This window comes from Danio rerio, chromosome 18 (genome assembly GCF_049306965.1).
Source record: "Danio rerio strain Tuebingen ecotype United States chromosome 18, GRCz12tu, whole genome shotgun sequence".
Taxonomy (NCBI): Eukaryota; Metazoa; Chordata; class Actinopteri; order Cypriniformes; family Danionidae; genus Danio; species Danio rerio.
Window position 1 is genome coordinate 17710753 of NC_133193.1, and position 22011 is coordinate 17732763.

Consider the following 22011-nt stretch of genomic DNA (forward strand, 5'->3'; position numbering starts at 1 on the left):
TTATAAACCGGGTGGAATGGAGAATGCCATTCCTCACTTCACTTCTGAATAAGACAAGAGAAGACACGGCGAATAGGTTGGAGGAGAATCCAAGAGGGAGCATTGCGACTTGTGCAGGACGCTGTGTTTTCTCCCTCCATCTCTGCAACTCTCATACAACTTCTCTCGTTGTTATTCTTCCATCCATTTTCATATTATTTTGTGACCTTTAACCCTATGGACTTAGGCCCAGCTTGAATGTGTAGAAACTGTGGGACTACAAACAACATGCAGATGCAGCTGACCTCCTTTTTGCTCCTTTTTTTATTGTGTAATGGATTATGTTCAGGTAGGTGGACTATTATCACTTTATACTGACTCATTTTACTACATTGACAGTAGCTCTGATGAATTATTCTTCAGAATGACAGATATTTAACAAGAAAATATACTTTGTGATGATTAAATGTGATTGATTAAAACATTTTTGTTATCTTGTTCAATTTCTAACTAACTTCTTTATCTCAGTGTTTATCAGTATTTTCACCAGTAATATGCATTGGTTGTTTTTTCAATTGTGTTTCAATAATTGTATTACCAAATCCATAAAGACAAAACTAAAACTGATGGACTCAATTTAAAAACTATAATTAAAATGTGACCTCTTTAATTTTGCCAGCATTTGCTGGAGAATAATTTTGCTTTTTATTGGCATAATCACAGTTGTTTCTTGAAAAAATACGTCACTTTAATTTAAAAAGGATAATACAAACATTTAAAAATGTATAGATTTACTACATGAAGACAACAGGTAACAAATTACAAAGAAACAGCAAATAACTGTCATAATTAAGAAAATTTACAAAGAAATAAAAAAAATTTTCTTGTAAATTCAACACTTATTAACAACCTCACAACATAAAGTTTTGTATCCTAAAATAAATGAATAATCTGAAAAATGTTTTCTTGACATTTAGGTTGAAATAAAAACAGATCCACAACTGCAGATGAGAATAGCATCCGTTTTATTTCCTATCCTTCAATGTTGTGTGTTTTCTCCCTCTTCAGATATAGACCAGGGAAAAAGAGCAATAGAGGATGAGGTTCTGAGAAGTCTCCTCACATCAAAGGTACATTCTTGCTTTTAAAACACCTGTCGAGTGAGAGCCGACAGAGGCAATACTGGCCTTATATGGGGCCTTAATATAGATATGCCCTTTGACTGTATAGGGCAGCTGAATTTTAAATCAAACTCATGGTTATTTCATGGTTTTCTGGTTTTGTGAATTTAGTATGTTATCAAGTACCAAACAAGTAGAAGAATTACTTCTGCTCTCTTTAAAACATAGATGTCATAAAGAACTGGGTTATCACAGTAATGTCTTAGAAGAACTTTTCTGGTTCCTCAAAGATCCTTTTTAATCAAAAATCCTTCAAATATATATTTTTTTTATCATTGTATGAAGAAGATTTTCAGAGTCAACAGAGAATATTTGCCACTATTAAAGGGATAGTTCACCTAAAAATGAAAATGACCTCATCATTTACTCTCTATGATGTGGTTTTAAACATTTATGAGTTTCTGTCTGCTGTTGAACATAAAATAAGATATGTTGAAGAATGCTGATTGCTAGCAGCCATTGATTTCCATAGTAGAAAAAAATATACTATGGCCGTCAATGAGCAACCAGCATTTTTTCATAATATCTTCTTTGTTTTAAAGAGAAGAAAGAAACACAAATAGGTTTTGAATAAGTTAAATATATGATGACAGAATTTTCATTTTTTGGGTGAAAATCTTTTTAATAACCATTTGTGGACTGAATCCACCCATCTAAGGATGCAAAAAAGAAGGAACCTTTATTTTTAAGAGTGTCTAGCAAGAACATAATTATCTATTTTTTCATTGTCTAACAGATTAAAAACACTATCATCAAATCACATTTTGCTGTGACAACAATAACAAATGGATCTGGGTATTGTAGCAAAATTACGCTTGTGCTGATTTGTTTTTTTTTATCATGAATGCCAACTGGTCACAAAATTACACATTTTTGTAACATATTGATTGAAATGCTTCCAATCAGACCGCAAATCAGGAGCTGTGTGCTTAAAAAGCAAAATGGACAAAGCTTTCATGCTCTACTGGTGGAGCTAATGATGTGTCATTGCTGAAATGATGCTCAGCTGCCCTAATTCACTGAACAATATTCGGCACCGCATTAACACATCCATTATCTATCGTCAGCACATCACTGACTGTTATCCATTTTTAAGAGAATCACATTTTACATTAGATATTTCTTTTAAACTTTAAATGATTTTTGGCATTTGTAACATTTAGTTCAGATAAATGAGTGTTTACATCAACATTTAATAATTATTCGCTTCTATTAAAAGTGACAAATGAAGACAATAGAAGTAATCAACAACAATACATTAATAAAAATGTAAATATTTTGAAAATGCCAAATTATACTCCAAAAAATAACATTTGATGTTTGTTTAAACTACTTAATTAAAATAAGTTGAAACAAATTATGTTTTTTTAAATCATGTTTAAGCCACTTAAACTTGTCAAAAAATAATAGACTAACTTAATTCTCTCATGCTGTCTCAACACAAATCAATTGTATGGAGCCCAACATTTTATACAGTCTAGTGTATTGCTAAATGTATAAATGGATTATAAAGTAGCATGTAATTTTTAAAATATAAGAAGATACAATTGAAAATACAGAGTTAATAAATAGGTATGACTTTAAACACTTGTATTAAATATTATGTGTTATGCTAATGCTTTTAAAAATGTCAGCAGGCTGTAAAAACATGGACGGCCCTCAGGTTGTAATCTCCTTCCTTAATAATAAAACAAAATCTTTCAGTTTGATGTATTTAAACCACTGAGATTATTTACACTTTCTTTCCAATATCAGACTCACAAACTAAAGGAGATTGTGTTATTTAAGACTGGTGTAATATAAGGCTTATACAAAGTTACAGCCAACAGGTTGAAAGTAGATTTCCAGATAACACTCTAGGCCTTGATCTTGTTAGTTTCATCCTGTGAAGGCCAATAAAGACACTAGAGAAAACTCAAAATGTGCTTATCCAGTATTGGCACCCCGTAAGCTTGATGGAGACTGAGAATAAAGTAATGGTTGGAGACAGCTGGAATTTTTATAAGCTGAGATTTTGATTGAGTCTTTATATCCATACAGCAGTGATGCCAACTCTTGCAACACAAATATGCTACTAAACCTTCAAAAACTTTTTGATTATTTATCATCATCAGCTTTATTTATTATCAATTTTGAATTATCATTAATTGTTGAAGTGTAACCATGCACTGTGAGTTCAGAAGCAAAATGAGAAGTTATTATTATTATTATTAAACAAAAACTAAATAAATTTAATAGGAGACACACTTTGTTCACTCATCTAAAACAAGGAGAGATGTAAAAAGAGGTAAAATGTAGCCAACTATTTATGATCAAATTAAATAAATTACAGGCTGTAATGTTTGATACATTACAAAAATATTTATTAAAAATTGACCTCATTAAAAGGTCATCCCTTTCATACTGTAGGTCTGTTCACATCTGGACAATCATCTTTTGTGTTACGTTAGCAGGCTGTAATGTAGTTTATAAATATGTAGATGGAATAGAAAGTACAACAAAACATGTTTAAATATAACCCAGCTAGCCAAAACATGAGATTTTTACATAGATGCAACAAATTTTGTTTCGTTGTGACAAGATTTGTTGTGACGACATAACTAATTACGTTGTGACAACTGGAAAGTGAAAATCCCAGTTATGTTACAATATAAGTTTATGACATTGCCAGTTAGGAATCACAATGTTACTGGGTTGTGTACCAATTTGAAGAATTACTTGACATCATTTGCTTCATAAAAGCAGAATTTTTTTTAAAAGATGGACTCATACTCAAAAGTAGGCACATCTTCAGTCAGAGGCATCAACATTTGTGGACATTTACTCAGAACCAATAAACTCAATTATCTAATTCTCTGCTGTACAAAAATAAATCTACAGTAGGTTATGGAAAGTGTTTGTCTGGCAATGTCGCAGAGTTACAATGTAGCAAAATAACTGCCACAACCAAACTTTGGTCATCAATACGTTGCAGTTAAACATAAAATGACATCATCATATACTATATATGGCAAAGATATATATATATATATATATATATATATATATATATATATATATATATATATATATATATATATATATATATATATATATATATATATATATATATATATATATATTAGGGATGTAACGGTATCAGAATTTCACGGTACGGTAATACCTCGGTATGAATGTCACGGTACGGTATTTATTGAATCATTTACAGGAAAAAACAAAACTTATGAAAATACTCCAAAAAAGTGCCAAAATTGTCAATGACATACAAATTAGCCATCTATCTGTAAGCTTTTAAACAGGAACTTCAATTTTAATAACAAAAAATTATTAAACCATGTAAAAAAATAAAGTTTCAATTTAGTATTGTTGAAAACTCATCACATTCAACATTTAATCACACTCAGCCCATCTACCCAGATGAGAGCTCTGCTAGTCGGACTTCTCATCAAGCATCTCCCGCTGGATCTAATCTCACTATATTTATTAAACGGGATATTTCATTTATCTTGTTGTGTTTATCTAACGACATATTCCCTGACTTTGGGCATTGGAATCTATTACTTGTTCTCAGGTAACGTGTTTTGGCTGAGCGCAAAGATAAGTTAATGATTAATGTAACCACGTACATTCTGTATATTGACTGATCGCTTGCCTTTATTTCCTATAATGTATAAACTTATTGTATGTTATACTTTTAAAATGGCCATTATCGATTCTTAAAACTGATACTCAGCAAAAGAGAGGCTGTGTTTCGTATTTTCACTGAAATTGAAAGGAGGCAGTGTTTTTATCGGCTCCGTTTTGTTATAAATATCCACACAGTGAAAATGACGCTCATCTTATGCAGCACGACGCCTCAACATGTCTGCTGTCTAAGTTGCTAATATTAAAATGAAAATAGGCAGTTCCTTAAATCATGTTTACATTTTATTGTTGAGAAAGTGAAACAACGAAGCCAGGGTGATGTGAATGAAGTTATAAAGTACACTGTTCCCTTTGAAGATTTACCCGTGTCCTCGGTATAATCTGCTTTTCCATATCAAACTGAAAAGAAGAGACTGCAGCCTTGATCAAACTTGCGAAGTCTGAACTTACACGGAGATAATGCAGGATTGAACTGTGCGTGTTAGGCTACTTAATATTCAGGAAAAGCCCCAATCAGAGAGGCGAATGTCTGCAGCCCCGCTTCCGTTTTCAGATGTACATGACAGTTTAAGGTAAGACGCGCACATTCGAATGATATTTAACATGAAACTAATCAGATGGCGCTCTGTGGCGCGGCTGAAAAATGAACTGCGTCCTGAGCCGTCGCCGGGCGCCGCCGACAGCCGCCGACTTGCGGCGCCGGTGTGTGTATCCTGATAGAAACCTATGTTTAGAATTCTAAAATACATGGCGCTGCGTGGCGCTGCGCGGCGCGCCGCCGAGCGCCGCTTCTGGTGTGCGACCTGCTTTAGAGTTTTCCAGCTCTTTTCATCCCCGCTTCTAGCAGCACACTCCATTTCCGCATTACTGGATCTGTAGCGACAACAGACCGCAAGGGATGATGGTCAAGCATGGGCTGATGGCAATTGTAGTTTTCGCTACATCCCGTTCGCTTCATTCGCCTGAGCAAATTTTCTCAGAAGACCTATAGTTATACCGAGTCATGCGACTTCGGTAATATCGAAAAAAAATAATATTGCGGTATGACGGTATTTACAATACCGTTACATCCCTAATATATATATATATATATATATATATATATATATATATATATATATATATATATATATATATATATATATATATATATAAAGATGTTACGTCAGTTACGTTGGCGCTAAATTATCAAATTGCCAAGCTATTGCTTATAGAATACCTGTCTGGGATGTTATTTTGTTAGTGGGATGCTCTGACAACGTTGTGATTTGGTATTGGTATAATAATAGAATTACAACCATATGACGTTGTGGTTACATTGTCTGTTGGTAAGTCTTGAAATTACCAAAAATGACCAATATGTTACGTAACTGTTATGTCGTGTGTTTGCTGGGAAAAATACAGAGTTAATAAATAGGTATGACTTCAAATACCTGTATTAAATATTATGTTTTAAATGTGAATACTTTTAAAATGTCAGCAGGCTATGTCTAATAATAAAAACAAGGATCTGTAAACGAACGTCAACAGCCTTCAGATGGTAATAAGAATATACAGTCGTTCAGTTTGATATAGTTGTATTATTTGCTTCAGGCTGCACACTAAACATGACTTTTTCCAATGATACAGAGAAAGGGGCCATGGAATGGGATGTTAAGACTTTTAGACACTTACAGTTGAAGTCAGAATTATTAGCCCCCCTGAATTATTAGCCCTTCTGTTTATTTTTTTCCCAAATTTCTGATTAACGGAGAGATTTTTTTTCCAACACATTTCTAAATATAATAGTTTTAATAACTCATTTATAGTAAAAGATTTATTTTATCTTTGCTATGATGACTTGCTCTGTTAAACGTAATTTGGGAAATATTTTTAAAAAGAAAAAAAAATCTTCAACTGTATATTATTACAATGAATGGCTATTAATGGTGTCAAGCAAAAATCGAAGCTGCTTCTAAACAAGCAACCAGGTAAAAATATTTTTTAACTAAGCTCCAAAATCTGCAACCCTTTTCCTTTTTAGTGAAACTTAACAAAAAAAGATGTCCTCTTTGAGTGGACTTGGCAACTTTTTTGTCAACTTTTTTTTCAAGTTTTTGTTTTCTCTCTCTCTCTCTCTCTCTCGCCATCTGTGCAGGTAAAGGCGAGCAGGCACATCGCCCCCCTGTGGCAGCTTCCTCTGCAGGACGTGTGCAGGATGGTGAACGGGCTCGGTGACTCGTGGCTGGAAGCCTGGGCCAATGAGGAGGCGGCGGAGGACACTGAGGTCCACGCTGACTATGAGCAGAGGGTCTCGGGGACTCTTCTTCAGATGCTGGAGGAAATGCATGACATTCAGAACCTCTGCAGGGTCCTGCAACCTAGAGAGGTGAGACATTTATTTGAGACTGTAAATAACTGACATGTTCTGATACATACTGTAGAAGACTATTTTTGTACTGTATGAGTAGATTTATACTTTACTTCATGTTGTTTTTTTGTACTTAAAAAAGACATGGTCTTAAAAACGGATGAATATATACAAGCAGAATGAAAATAAAGACTTTAAGGGAGGGAATATTTTATCAGTAACAGTTTATAACATATGTCTCAAACTCATTTGCTTTAAATCTGCAGCTCTGCACTTTTTTTCTCCAACCCATATCAAACATAGCTGATTTAACTAATCAAGGTGTTCAAGACTACTACAGACTATTAAGCAGGTGTGAGTTGAAGGTGGTTGGAGCTAAACTATGCACTAAACTATGCAGAGTTTGAGACCACTGGTTTATAAGCTTTCATTTGTCAAAATTATTCAATGCAAATTAAAGTACTAACTAATTATTATTGCATTATAATTTATAATCTAAATTTATTATTTATAGTTATAATATAAAATAAGTGCAAACTACTAACTAATAGGAAATACAATTTGTAAAATATGTAACAATGTATTTTATTTTTGGCTAGTTGCCAAGGAGATGTTTCTCATTTTCATTCTTTTGAAGTAATTTATTAAATAAAAAAATAATTAATAAAAAAATACTTTTAAAAATTCAAAAGGTACTAAAACTAAAAAAAAAAAGGTTAATAATGTAACTTTTAGGATTAAAGTGAACACACACATGCAAATTATTACTATAACTACACTTAATCTCTGTCTTTCTATACTCTATATATGCAAAAACATAAAACCACATTTAAAGGACCATGAAACCCCCCTCTTTTGGTTCAAGTCTACTTTAGAATTTTTTTAAAAAATGTCCCGAGATGGGCGTGGACCACCGCGATCAGAGGGAGGAGTGGGCTAGGCACAGCAGGGGAGAAAGAGGGGAGTAAACAACAGTCAGTACGGTCACAAAATGAGACACAAACCGCGAGGAGACCCATGATTTTATAGTTTACAAAGTTAACATGCAAAGAAAAAAAAAACAGTAAGTAATTTAATGTCCTGCTGCATTTGTTATTTGTAATTTTATTTAATATTTACACATAAAACAATTTGATATACCATAATAAAGATAATTATATTTATATAAACACTATAAATGAGGAGGACTTCTGTCCTCCTCAATCCCTGGGTCTGAATGCAGGTGCAGTAGATAGCAGTGCAGCAGGTCTCTTGCCTTATCTATTTTAACCATTAACCATGACGGTAATCTGGAGGATTTTAAACATGACCACAGCAGGATAGATATAGGTGATGAGTCTGAATGATAACAAACTCAACTGATAAACTACAAAGTACGCCATTCTTCAATTTTTGTACAGCTCTCTCAACAAAAATGCTTGCTGCAAACCAACAGCTTTGCTGTATCGGCCCAGACAAACCCTGTGGATCATGGAAACAAACACATACGACCCGCGCAGGCTCATCCATTGGGTCTTAGAGCTTGGCAGGTCTGCCTTGCCTTCGGAAAGCACATGCTCCCATGAATAATAAGAAGCAGGGTCTTCTCATAGCATAAGAAAACTTCGCTATAAATAATAATCAGAAACCGACACGTCATCACTCCACTAGCAGATTCGCGCTACATCACCAATTTTGATCCCGCCCCCAAAATTATTTTAAACCTGGAAGATAAAATTAGCTGACAAAAGGTCAAAATTATCCAACTTTCACAACAAATAAAGCTAACTGATGCTCAACACAAACAACACTGTTAAAGTTAAAAAAAAAACACTTGATGGTGTCTTTTAAACTTTTAAAAAATTGGTTTTGCAACTGTAGTCACTCTTCAATACTTCAAAAAAGCTTCCTGTTTTAGTAATTATGTGCCTTGCAATTGTACTCTTCAATACACAAAAAACAAGACATCTGATTTGTTTTTTGCAAATAAATAATAATAATAATAAAATACATCTATAAATGCCTATATCTTTTAGATGAAACTAATTCTGAATAACAAAAAAATTATAGAAACAACATCTACATAAATGTGTTAAATGTTTCTCAAACATTTGATTGATTGTAATATAATTATTTTAAATTCAACACCACAAAAGCAACAACTGCAAACAAAACTGCAAAAAAAAAAAGAAAAGAAAAACATTTGATATGAATTGCTGTGCTTGAAAGTGACAGTGAATTTTTATGAACCTACAGTTGATGGGTCAACTCACAAATCATTAAAATTCCCCTAAATTACCTTTAAAACACAGTCTCTGTCAGTTTGCCCAGTAGACTCCATCAGCTGCACACGTTATTCAAGCACGCTTCTGTGGAGCTCTAAGCAGAAACCATTAGAAAGAGCCACATGATGAACTGAGTGTCATTCAGGCCATGACAGATGATTGACAGCACTGTCCACCCAATAGCTGTGATTTTCAGCGCTGTAATAATCTGAGTGACATTGAGAGAAAACGCCCAAACATTCTGTCTTTCATTTCAGCTTCAAGACGAGCAGGAATATCTGGAGCTGGAGCAAAACAGCGACAGTCCGCTGAAGAGGAAATCTCCCTATATACTGAAAAGACAACTGCGCACTAATAAATCCAGACGGCCGTACATTCTCAAGAGAAGCGTAATTTACTGAAGATCCGCCGACAGAAAGACATTTTTACATTTTGTGAATACGTGTCTTTTTTCACTGTCGTAATATTATATAGCAACTCTATGTTCTGTTTCAGCCAAATCTTTATTTATTTATTTGTTTATATATATTTATTTATTTATGTGATTTCCAAAGTTCTTCATTATGTGATAGATGTTGTAAATAAAACAGCAGTCACTTCAAGAGTATATTTATTTATTTATTGTATATTTATTTTTTCTCTAATGGAAATAAATCATACTTATTAAAACTCCTCAAGGTGCATCTTGTATTATTTCATGGTAAATATTAAGATTTATATGACACAAAGGACATTTTTGGATAGAGAAGATTTCAGAGGTGTGCGATGTATAAAAAATATTTGAATAGTTCTTTTTTATCACTGACATTAAGTACGTCACTGACTTTGCGAAAAACATGCCTTGAGAGTGCAGAAGCTCAACTGGTGTGGTTATTTTAATTGAGACTCACAGATTGGTTGCTGACTAACAAACCTGTGACATCATGGTTTTTGTGAAGCATACAAAAACAAGTTGCTACCTTAAATTTCTAAATTAAAACAGCCCAAATCTCCATGCTATTTTCAACCTTCTTATTATTTTCTGACAACATTAACGAGATTACTATTTTTTCCTTTTATTTTTAGCTCCCGCCTCAGAGTTCTTCTGATTGGTCAAATGCTGTGAGTGTGGAAATGAGCACAGTTGCAGGTGAAAGGTAAAAACATTTTGAAAGACGCAAGTGTAACAGTCAAATAATGGAACTATAAGATACTGTTTAATCGTGTGCGCACAAGTCCCTTTATACGCACACATTATATTAAACAGTTGTTGTCCGCTGCACCTGCTGTTATGGATGGATACAGTGTTAGCATTAGTTAGCAAGCTTAACATTACTAAATCTTAAATTTGATACACAATTATTATTATTATTTTTTTATTATTTACACAGTTTGCTAATTTTAACATTTTATTTTTCCATTATTGTTCAGTTCTAAAGCTGATTATGACAAATCACTTTCCCTGTTCAAAATAATCAGATAAAGCAACCACTGCAAATTTGTCACTTATTCTTGTTGTATCGTAACTGTATTGAACCGTGACTCCAAAACCAAGGTACTGTACTTACTGAACCGTGATTTCAGTATGTTATTATACAAACACTCACTAGCCACTTTATGAGTTACATCTGTCCAACTGCTTGTTAACCCAAATTTCTAATCAGCCAATCACAAGGCAGCAACTCAATGCATTTAGGCATGTAGACATGTTCAAGACAATCTGCTGCAGTTCAAACCGAGCATTAGAATGGGGAAGAAAGGTGATTTATAAGACTTTGAACATGGTTGTTGGTGCCAGACGGGCTGGTCTAAGTATTTCAAAAACTGCTGATCTACTGGGATTTTCACGTACAACCATCTCTAGGGTTTACAGAGAATGGTCAGAAAAAGAAAACATATCCAGTGAGCGGCAGTTCTGTGGGCGCAAATGCCTTGTTGATGCTAGAGGTCAGAGGAAAATGGCCAGACTGATTCGAGCTGATAAAACAGCTACAACAGAGTTACAACAGAGGTATGCAGGAGAGCATCTCTGAACGCAAAACATGTAAACCTTGAGGCGGATGGGCTACAGCAGCAGAAGACCACACTGGGTGCCACTTCTGTCAGCTAAGAACAGAAAAAGTGGCTACAATTCACACAGACTCACCAAAATTGGACAACAGAAGATTGGAAAAAACGTTGCCTGGTCTGATGAGTCTCGATTTCTGCTGCAATATTCGGATGGTAGGGTAAGAATTTGGCATCAACAACATAAACATTGATTTATTCTGCCTTGTATGCCTGAGTATTGTTGCTGACCATGTCTATCCCTTTATGACCACAGTGTACCCATCTTCTGATGGCTACTTCCAGCAGTATAATATGCCATGCCATAAAGCGGGAATCATCTCAGACTGGTTTCTTGAACATGACAATGAGTTCACTGTACTCAAATGGCCTTTACAGTCACCAGATCCCAATCCAATAGAGCACCATTGGTATGTGGTGGAACAGGAGATTTGCATGGATGTGTAGCCCACAAATCTGAAGCAACTGTGTGATGCTATCATGTCAATACAGATCAAAATCTCTAAGCTTTAAGAAATAATAATCATTAGCATGAATTAAACATTACCTATTAAACATTAACTACAATTATGTTTTCTAAAATAACTGTGATTAGATCAAATAAGCTAAATTAGGTAATTAATCAATAATTGTGACAAACTTACTGACCAATAACAAGCCATTTCCATTTCTCATTTGCTATTTGTAATACTGCAGCATCATTAAGATGAACGCCCAGTCTGCCCTTCAAAGATATATATTCTGTCCAAAAAAGTGCTCTGTAATAGTACAATGTCATATAAAACATTCCTCTGGACTCCAGCTGACACGTCAAAGCAATTAAGAAAATAAAAGGGAAATATATTCCATTACTCTCCATTAAGAAAATAAAAGGACATTTCACCAGTAACAGAGCTGAATCTCTCTGATGAATAAAGCAATGATTTGTCAAACTGTGAGCTACATTGCACATCACTTACATTAATGAAATGGGAAAAAAGACAGCTTGTTGGTTTCCATTTCTCTAATTGGCCACTGATAATTAAAAATACAGTACTAATGCAGCTAAGTAATTAGCTTTGAAAAGCGCTGAACAACTCAAATAGACTAAATATATTATTTCTCCATGGCCTTTTGCCTTTATAGGATACTGCAGAGATACTGATCCCTGAACTAATTAATGATCCATTCGAATCCCAAATTCACTATAGATGGCATGTTAGATATGTTAACAAAATTTAATGCAATAAGGGCTTGTATTTTACAGATCATGCAGTAAGTGATCAGAGCTTCTTCACCAGTAGATGGCAGTGCAGTCCTGCAGTTCAAGTCTTCAAAAAGGCAGCAAGATGAGATGCCTAAAAAGTGATTAAAGGGTATTTTATCATCCACTTCAGAAATCATACTTAAAACTACTGATCTTGTTCTATATTTGATATTTTTTTCCATCAGTAAATTGTTTATAAAGGCTGGTAAGCAATGGTGCATCTTTAGTTTGAGAATATGGTTTTAATTTGAATCTCTTTCCCAACATCTATGTATTTAGGGACTATATGGTGATAGAAAATCCAAGAAATAATAAGTTGATTAAACAAATGCTTTTTTTCATTCAAACAAGAAAACAGAACATTTATAAAATCATCATTTATAATTAAAATAAACCATTTATAATCATATTTTATGTATATAATCATATAAACAACCACAATAGTTGAAATAAAAAAAATATCTGAAGCTAATTTTCTGTGCTGTTTTATAAGACAAAGACAAGAAAAACATGTAAACAAACACTGTATATAATACAGCTATAACAAATGTAAATATTAATAAAATATAAACAATTATTTTTATATTTTTTGTATGTTTTCTTTTACTTCCATCTTTTATTCATTATTTTAATTATTTCATTTTGCGTTTACTTTTATATTGACAAAATAAAATACATGACATATATACAGGAAGAAAATACAAAATGTCACTTATAATAATATAATTTATAATAACAATATGTCAATTAGAATAAAAATATATCAAATCAATTAGAAATGAGTTATTAAAACTATTATGTTTAGAAATGTCTTTAAAAATATTTTCTTTGTGAAAAAGAAATAGGGGGAAAAAATAAACAGGGGGCTAATAATTCAGGGGGGCAAAAAATTCTGACTTCAACTGTATGTACACACACACAGTACAGTGCTCAGCATAACTGAGTACACCCCATTTTGAAAATTAATATTTTTTATCTGTGAATATAGGCAATGAATTTTGGTGCATTTAAACAAAACAGATTTATTAAAAAGATATACTTATTAAAATAATATTTTTGTCACCAACTATATTTAAAAATTGAAGGAAAATACATATTTAAGCAAATTAAAAAAATATATACTTTTTCTTCTTTTGATTTTTCCTCTTTATTAAAAATTTTAATTTAATATTTTTCTTTAACATAAGTTTGGCTGTACTAGTTTTTGGATGGTTATCGTAAGGTATTTTGTTAGATAAGCTCCAGATTCTGCTTCAGTACTGACTAATCTAATGTATATGCTCAAATAAAATTTTAATGTATAGATTACTATTAAAAATATGAATTTAAAAGATAGATTTGTGAAGGGCGCACTTATATATGCTGAGCACAGTATGTATAATCTAAATGTGATTCCAGGAAAAGTGTTTTTTTTTTTTAACCTCTGCTCTAGTTATGAGCTATAAAACCAGTCAGAAAACTTCAGCCTGACTGAGCTAATCTGCAACGGTATAAAGCATCTCTGAGGTGTTGATTGAGGTCATATCTGGATATTATCCGGATATTTCCAGTGACTGCACATCACAAGCATTACTCTCAGCCGAACTTGAAATGTTTTATTTTTTTTATTGATGCTCATGTGTGCAATCCTGTTTGGAGCTTTTTTTTTTTTTTTTTTTTTAACATTTCTGCAGGCATTGATCGCATATGGCTGCTTGTCTTGTTTGTCACTCACTTTATTGCCTGCCGCTGAAGTCTAGGGAAAAACAGCCGTGTCCTTCGACAAGGTCCCAGACAATACAGATAGGAGGACAGGCGCATATCTCTGTATTTACACAACACTGATTATTTGATGGTTGTGTTGTTGTGCTGCTGCAGCCTGTTTGATATTTGAGCAAAGCAGCGGCCTTTTCTTCTTATCCCCCCTTGTTTGTTATATTAAACAAAACAAAACAACATTAAAATAATGTGTTAATAAGTAAAAGTGGTACAAATATTATACATTTAATAATTTTATATTTAAAATTATTACAACTCTTTTGTTGATAAATGCATATATCCTATTGGACTGAAGAATAAGTGCAAAGAATAAATACTTAAAATTACATATAATCAATATTTTAGTGCTGCACTGTGATCTTTTAATAACATGTCATCAAATTATTCTCATTCTAAATATAACTGAATTGATATATTAGTAAACCAAGAGTGCCCAAACTCTGTCCTGGAGGGCAGGTTTCCTGAAAGTTCCTAGTATAGCTAGAAAGAGCTTGATTAGCTGGTGTGTTTAATTGGGGTTGGAACTAAAATATGTAGCACATCAGCCCTCCAGGACAACGTTTGGGCACCCTAGATATAAACCATCGTTTACTCAGTGGTTTTGGTGGTTGATTTCTGTAAATCAACTAAAAATTTAAGATCAAATATAAACAGAGCACATTTTAACTTATAGAAGAAAAAAAGCTGATTGTTATATTCACGTTATATACATTTATACCTTAGTTTTAATAATTCACACATAGTATTGAATTATGTTGCTATCTTTCAGTCAAAACTCTCTTCGTGTACTTCAGGGAAAAACAAAACAAAAATCCCAACACTTTGAAAAAGGTCATGGATTGTGAATGGACACTGGGGAAATGCAGTTCTCCTAAGCATCATCTGTTGTGTCCATGCAAGTGCCCCTTAATTGTTTTGGCCTCAATCCAGAGCCAGAGCTCTCTTTAATTTAGCTCAAATTTTCCAATAGAAGCACAGATTGACAGTTTAACTTAGCCACGGATCTGTGCCGCATCCCTGGGCCTGATGCAAAATGAAAGTCATTGCCTTCATCTGGACTGGCCGGTGCGTCTCCCACCAGCCGGTTGCATCAAGATAATTGCTTGTGAAAGAACGAGATTAGTTCTCTTTGTGAGATATCTGATTGTGTGGATTGAATCTGATTGTGTGAATTGGATGATGGTATAACAAGCATGACCTTGTTCACTGCCTGCAGAGTAAATAATTAGGCTGTGCATATGGGCAGTATTACCAAGCTCAGAAGTGACAGTCTCTAACAGGAGAAAGCCAACTAATCCAACCTACTGTCTTCTTGAAATGAACCAAATTGAAGTGACCTACCCCAAAGCACAAAGAGACAAAACCTCTTCAGAGTCAGAGTCTTGATGAAAACAACTTGCATTTTTATTACAAAGTAAATGGCCAGATTGATAACAGAAAACTTGAGTATTTGAAGGTATAGTTTAGTCACAAATGAATATTCATTTAATATCATTTACATATCCTCCGCTTGTTCCAAACTTCCTTGAGTTTCTATATTCTGTCGAACATAAAGAAATATATAGTGAGGAATATTGGAAAAAAACAGAACTTGATGTACATATTTTTTTGTCCCTATATGGCCATATTTACATGCACATTGGTATTTCCAATGTCTGTCCACATGAATACATAAAAACACTTTATGAGGCACTGTCAGAAACATGCCAAAGCAACAGGTGGCGATATATTCCTAACCATAAAGTCATATTGCCTACTCAGAAACCTAAAAAAAAGGGTTATCATTTCTGGTTTGGGATAACTGTCCATATCAGAATACATGATATAAGCCCTGTTAGCACAATTATTAGCATTTGGTTATGTCAGCCATTTCATAAACATGCGTCTCTTAAAAAAAAAACGGAGATCACTGTGCACAATTGACCCTTTGCTAAGCCCCGCCCTCCTTATTTACTGTTGTTACGCCTGTCAAGCTTTTGTGCCTGGCACATCTATTACAATATGTATGCGCCAGTGTCAGACATTCTCAGGGATATAATTAGTCATTTTTGGTGAACAAGTGAGATATCTGAGAAAGCCAGACAAAAAAAGGACTGCAGTATGCATTACAGGGGGTATATTCACAACATAATACACAACTGATTAGAAAATAATCTAATCAAAATTAAAGCCTAGCCAATTCATAGGCTGACCATTCAACAGCTTAGTTCATGCACAGCAGGAGAGGTGAAATTTAAAAATAATCTAATAGTAACAAATTAAACCGTGATTTCTCTATTTTTAAGCCAAAAAGCCTGCTAGACTAATTGCTGTGCAATAAAATACAGCGTTACTAACCAATGAGGAAACAAGCATGGACAGTGCTTCTACATTATTTATTCATCAAAAGAGAAGCCAGAAAGGGGAAATAGATGGATTTATGCCAAATATTGGCAACATTGACGCATAACAATGTACAGTACCAATAACCGTCAGTATGTTTGTGTGCTTTTTATACAGTTTCTATTCTAATTTGCAGTTAAGTGGAAAATATAAATAAATTAAAATGCAAAATCAAAGTATAAATAGCAGAAGTTTCCCTACCAGCAAATATTAATCCGACACCAAATATAAAAGCAGACACTAACCCGCAATAATGTCGTCAACAATGACTAATTTTCCAAAACACCGACAAAAACATTGGTGAATTGTAGCTCTGACATGGACATGAGGCATATAAATTACTGAAAAACAGCTGCGAGTGAAGTATATTGATCGCAAGTGCTCAGTTTGAGATCATATCTTGGTTTTGTTCGGTTAATATGTAATCCAAATACTCGTATCTCGAAACAGATAGAAATATGACTGGATTGTGCTGCTTTTACAGCCCCTCACACAGCTTGTTCCACGATGAGACTTCTGCCATTGGGTTTTAGGGGAAAGGGGAAAAAAATTCCACCATCATGTCCATAGTTTTAGGATACCAGTTATCGATTTGGCGTATGTGTGGTTTTCGGGTGTGGCTTAGCGAAAGGTTAATTGGTCATCACACAAAGCAAATGATGGTGTGGAAAAGCCAAAACCTCCTGTTTCACTAATTACTTGTCTATACAGACCCTGAAGTTTAAAAAGAAAAAAATCTTTACGCCGACTGGAGTTTTCACAAAGTTTCGCTTTCAGTGATCTGATACTGCTTCTGCATACGCACTAATGGCTTACAAACAGCGTAAAGAAGCTGCGGAAATGGCCTATGAATGTCAATGGTATCTTTTTTCCAAAATTCTTCAGAATATTTTGCGTTTAACTGAAAGAAAAAATCATAAAAGTTTCAAACCACTTGAGTGTAAGTAAATGAAATGTTATTTTTTGGGTGAACTGTCCCTTCAACCCCAGAGGGAATGCATGTATTAAATGTAGTAATGTCTAGAAATCTTATTAGGTGATAAGAGTGGGTGAATTACAGTAGGTCTTGAGTCATTTCAACCTCAGATGGCACGGCCACGCAACACCTAGAAGCAGTTACTTTCCACCTCATATATGGCACACAAATCTGACAGCAGGTACACAACTTTCAGGAATAACAAAAGGTGCCAGCATTATAATGGCTTCTGAGAAAGACAATCACTGGATTTTTCAAAAACTTCATAGCTTTGTTTGGATGCTTAGTACAGTATTAAAGTAAAAAAAAAATCAAAAAGAGCAACCATTTTGTGTTCTTCTAAGATCCTTTCAATAAAACGGTTGAATAATACAATATCTAACAATAATCAACCATTGCTTGGATTCTTCATGAAGCAACACATGCCAATAAAGAACATTAAGTGAAATGGAGTGATTCCACCGATTCTTCATTGAACCACAGTACCTAAGAAATAATGAATGGATTGTGGTTTGTTAAAGGATTTTCAATGCACGATGCAGAGACAAAGAACCACCTGATGCGAAGCGGTGCCTTTGCGTAGAGCATTTTAAATCCCTTAAACACTTTAATCCATTGACTATCCCGCTTATACTGTGGTCATTTGCAAAGTTATAGACAAGTTATAGGTAACTGGGGAGTGCATGCAACACAGCATACGCTGTACAAATGCAGGGTTCCACACAATTCATTCATGTTGTCCCAACACAAATTAAGTTAACTTAACACTTTTAATAAATTTATGTGGCTTAAACATAAAAATTTAAGCTGTTCCAATGAAATGTCAAAAATTGTGTTGTTTCAGCTAACTTTAAATAAGTAGTTTGAATGAGAAAACACAAATATTTTTTTGAGTGTATAGCTCATATAATGTTAGCTACCTCTTTGCAAATATTTTAGATCTGCGATTTGTTTAATCCCCATTGGCTCCCTGGTGAAGCACATGTTGGTGTTTTCAAAATTACACAGAGGAATGAAGGCTTCGTTTCGAGTTGCTATTGCTACTAATAATGTTTGAGACAAGTGCATCAATTTCAAACGGTGATCAAAACTGACTGGAATCATCTGTGCATTAGGTTATACATTTTAATGTTATTTTAAATTAAATTAATACCTTCCAGCCAAATAGAGTCAAGAATTTGAACAGACCATGGGATAAATGCTAATGACGAACTTTTGTGAAATTTAAAGTTTCCATACGATTTTCACTTTCATACAAGTGTTGATGGAGATTATCAAAGTTAAATTGGTAGTGTTTAGATGTTTATTCCTCTATATAGGCACATTTGCAATATAGGCACTGAAAAGATGACAGGTCAGCTTCATCATCTACTGTAAAAATCCGACTGTAAACTTTGTGTTTAGTGCTCTGACAAACCAAATCGATGGCAGAAAAGGAATGACTGTGAAAGATGACTTGATCTGTACAAGAACGCTGCATTGGACACTACACAGTGGTTACATCCAATGAAAAACAAATATGGTTAGCACCTGAATGAGAGAAAATAACTGTCGAAATCATCCATATTCTATATTTGTCAATATACTGACTGTAAACAAAGCAGTGCTTGCTAATCATTTTCATTGTGAGTGTTCTTCACTTTTTTTATTCCTGATGGATCATGTTGTTATACTGTATATAATTGCCTATTAAAATGCTCAGGTAAGATGACATTAAATTAAAACAGCCCTCTGTCTGTGCGGTCTTCAATTCCTTGTTGGCATTTATCACTTTTGATTTTATTGTCATGCACAAACTCACTTCTTAGACTAAACAGTAAATCAGATTTCTCTTTTACCAATGGAGTCAATGCAGACAGATGGAGATTTGGCCAAAAAAGGCCCCCAATAGGGTCACACTAAAGCCAACAGTGCAGAACACACTGCAAAATCTGAGCTGACCAAATGGCCAGATGTTGGCTGATGGCTGACTGTCAAATTGTGTCAAGGTCTTTAGACAACTAGGAAATTATATGGTGAGGTGCAGGCCTAGAAATAGTTTTTAAAAAGTAAATGGTTATTCTATAGATCCACAAAGAATCTGCTTAGATATAGATCCACAAACAATTTGCTGGCTTCATTTCCTTATTCTTAACCACAGTACACTACCTGACAAATGTCTTGTCGTCAATCCCAGTTGTAAGAGCAACAAATAATAACTTGACTTCTAGTCTAGTCTAGTTAATCATTTGGAAAAAGTGGCTGAAGGTAGATTTTTTGATGAATCAACTGTTAAACTGCATCCCAAACTTCACAAATACTGCAGAAGACCTATTGGAACCCACATGGAGCCAAGATTTTCACAGAAATCAGTCAAGTTTGGTGAAGAAAAGACATGGTTTGGAGTTTCATCCCGTATGGGGGCATGCAAGAGATCTGCAGAGTGGATGGCAACATCAACAGCCTGAGATATGAAGACATTTGTGCTGCCCATTACATTACAAACCACATGAGAGAGCAAATTATTCAGCAGGATAGCGCTCCTTCACATATTTCAGCCTCCACTTTGACCTGCTGGTGTGACTTTTCCTCTGCTCTCGGCTGTTACAGCAATATTTCTGGATACAGACGCAAGCGCATCTATCATGGATCAGCTGTGATCGCCGCTGCTGTTTATCAGTGTCACTCATCTGTGAAGAGCGCCAGTACGCAAGAGCCAATCACAGCCCTTTCTGTTGAGCATGTGACCAATCAAAGTGGTGTAAGAACTTGATAGACAAGGCTCAGAAAGCGAGCGGGATATTTGTATTTGTTTATTTGCTATAAATGCTCCAGTTGTTTAAAGGTACAGTTTATATATCTGACTGTATTAAAGAACAAAATTGTATTACAAATAGTATATAAATATAGTTATACATTTTAATACAACAATTGCTGTTCTGGGAAGAAAATATAAAATTGTGTATAGTAAGCATCGTCAATGCACCGTGATGCACCGAGATATCAAACTGAATCGAATCAATGGCATGATAATCATAACTGAACCGTGAGACCAGTGTAGGTTCACAGCTCTACATGGGAGTCATACACAATATTAATTATTTTTCCACTCCACCATGACTTTATATTCCACACTGTACATTACTTCTGTTTAATGACAAGACTTTTGTCAAAGTCAGACCTTACTGTCCTAATTAAATAAAAAATCAAGACATGATCATATTTTATTTTGGTAAAATAAGCATAATCTAGAAGCCTTTGCCACTTCTGATACCAAATGATCAACTAAGTCAGTTTGTTATTTGTTGTTTCTAAAACTTGGATAGGTGACAAGACCTTTTCAGGTAGTGTAGATAAAAGTCTAGATTTTGGGATGTTTGAAACTTTTACATGGATGCTACTGTACTTCAAGGTAATCACACATTCTACAAAGAAACGTTAAATTCTTCAAACCTAAATAAACCAAATAGCAAAGAAACAAAAAAGTCATAAAATACTGTGATTGACATAGAATGGTAAAGGAAAAAACAACATTTTCACAGCAAAATATAACCTTATCCAATTTGTTGCTCTCTTGTGCTGGCTTTTTTTAAAGCTCCCTCTAGAAAAGGACAAAAAAAACGAGGCCTGATGGTCTTCGACAGGCTCCAAGCAGAGCCATTAAAGAGCCTGATGGAGACGGCGGCGGTAATTGTCACATGGGAGGAAAGAAAGGTAGCCACTACGCAGGCTTTTAAATGAGCTGATTGCATCTCTTTGGCTGCCAAAATTGAAATGACTACCCTCAACGTTCCACCTCTATTTTCACAGCCTCCGATCCGATATTACATGGCCTGGGATGGGAAAGAGGGAAAGGGGATAGGCCAGAGTGCCTTTGTTCTTCGCAGCACCGCAGTCTCTCCTGTTTTTAGCGCTCCCAGCAGTGCGGTGCTTTTAAAGAAGAGCCTTGGGAAATGAGTTATCTCCACTCTACACGCAGGGAAAACCCTGCCATTAATCTTTAATTAAGGCTGTTACAATGGAGAGGGACACTGCAGTAATAGGAGTGCGAGAGCAAAGAGGTCTGCTATAACAACAGGAGACAGACAGTGCAAGAGTACATTATACGAGCTCATTCAGCCATCATCAAAAACATGTCCTCTCATCATCTAACAGACTTTGAAGAGGACCCGTGCCTCTTCAGCAAATAGACAGATAATTCAACT

At 34.5% G+C, this 22011-nt stretch overlaps 1 protein-coding gene across 1 annotated transcript; it reads left to right on the forward strand.

The window, feature by feature from the left end:
* Positions 1 to 28: 28 nt before the first annotated feature.
* nts (neurotensin) lies at positions 29 to 10091 on the forward strand. Its single transcript, XM_017352078.3, has 4 exons — positions 29 to 328; positions 1048 to 1109; positions 6943 to 7173; positions 9677 to 10091. Exons 1-4 carry the CDS (start codon positions 238 to 240, stop codon positions 9818 to 9820), a joined length of 528 nt encoding a protein of 175 aa, XP_017207567.1. The 5' UTR covers positions 29 to 237; the 3' UTR covers positions 9821 to 10091.
* The last annotated feature ends 11920 nt before the right edge of the window (positions 10092 to 22011 follow it).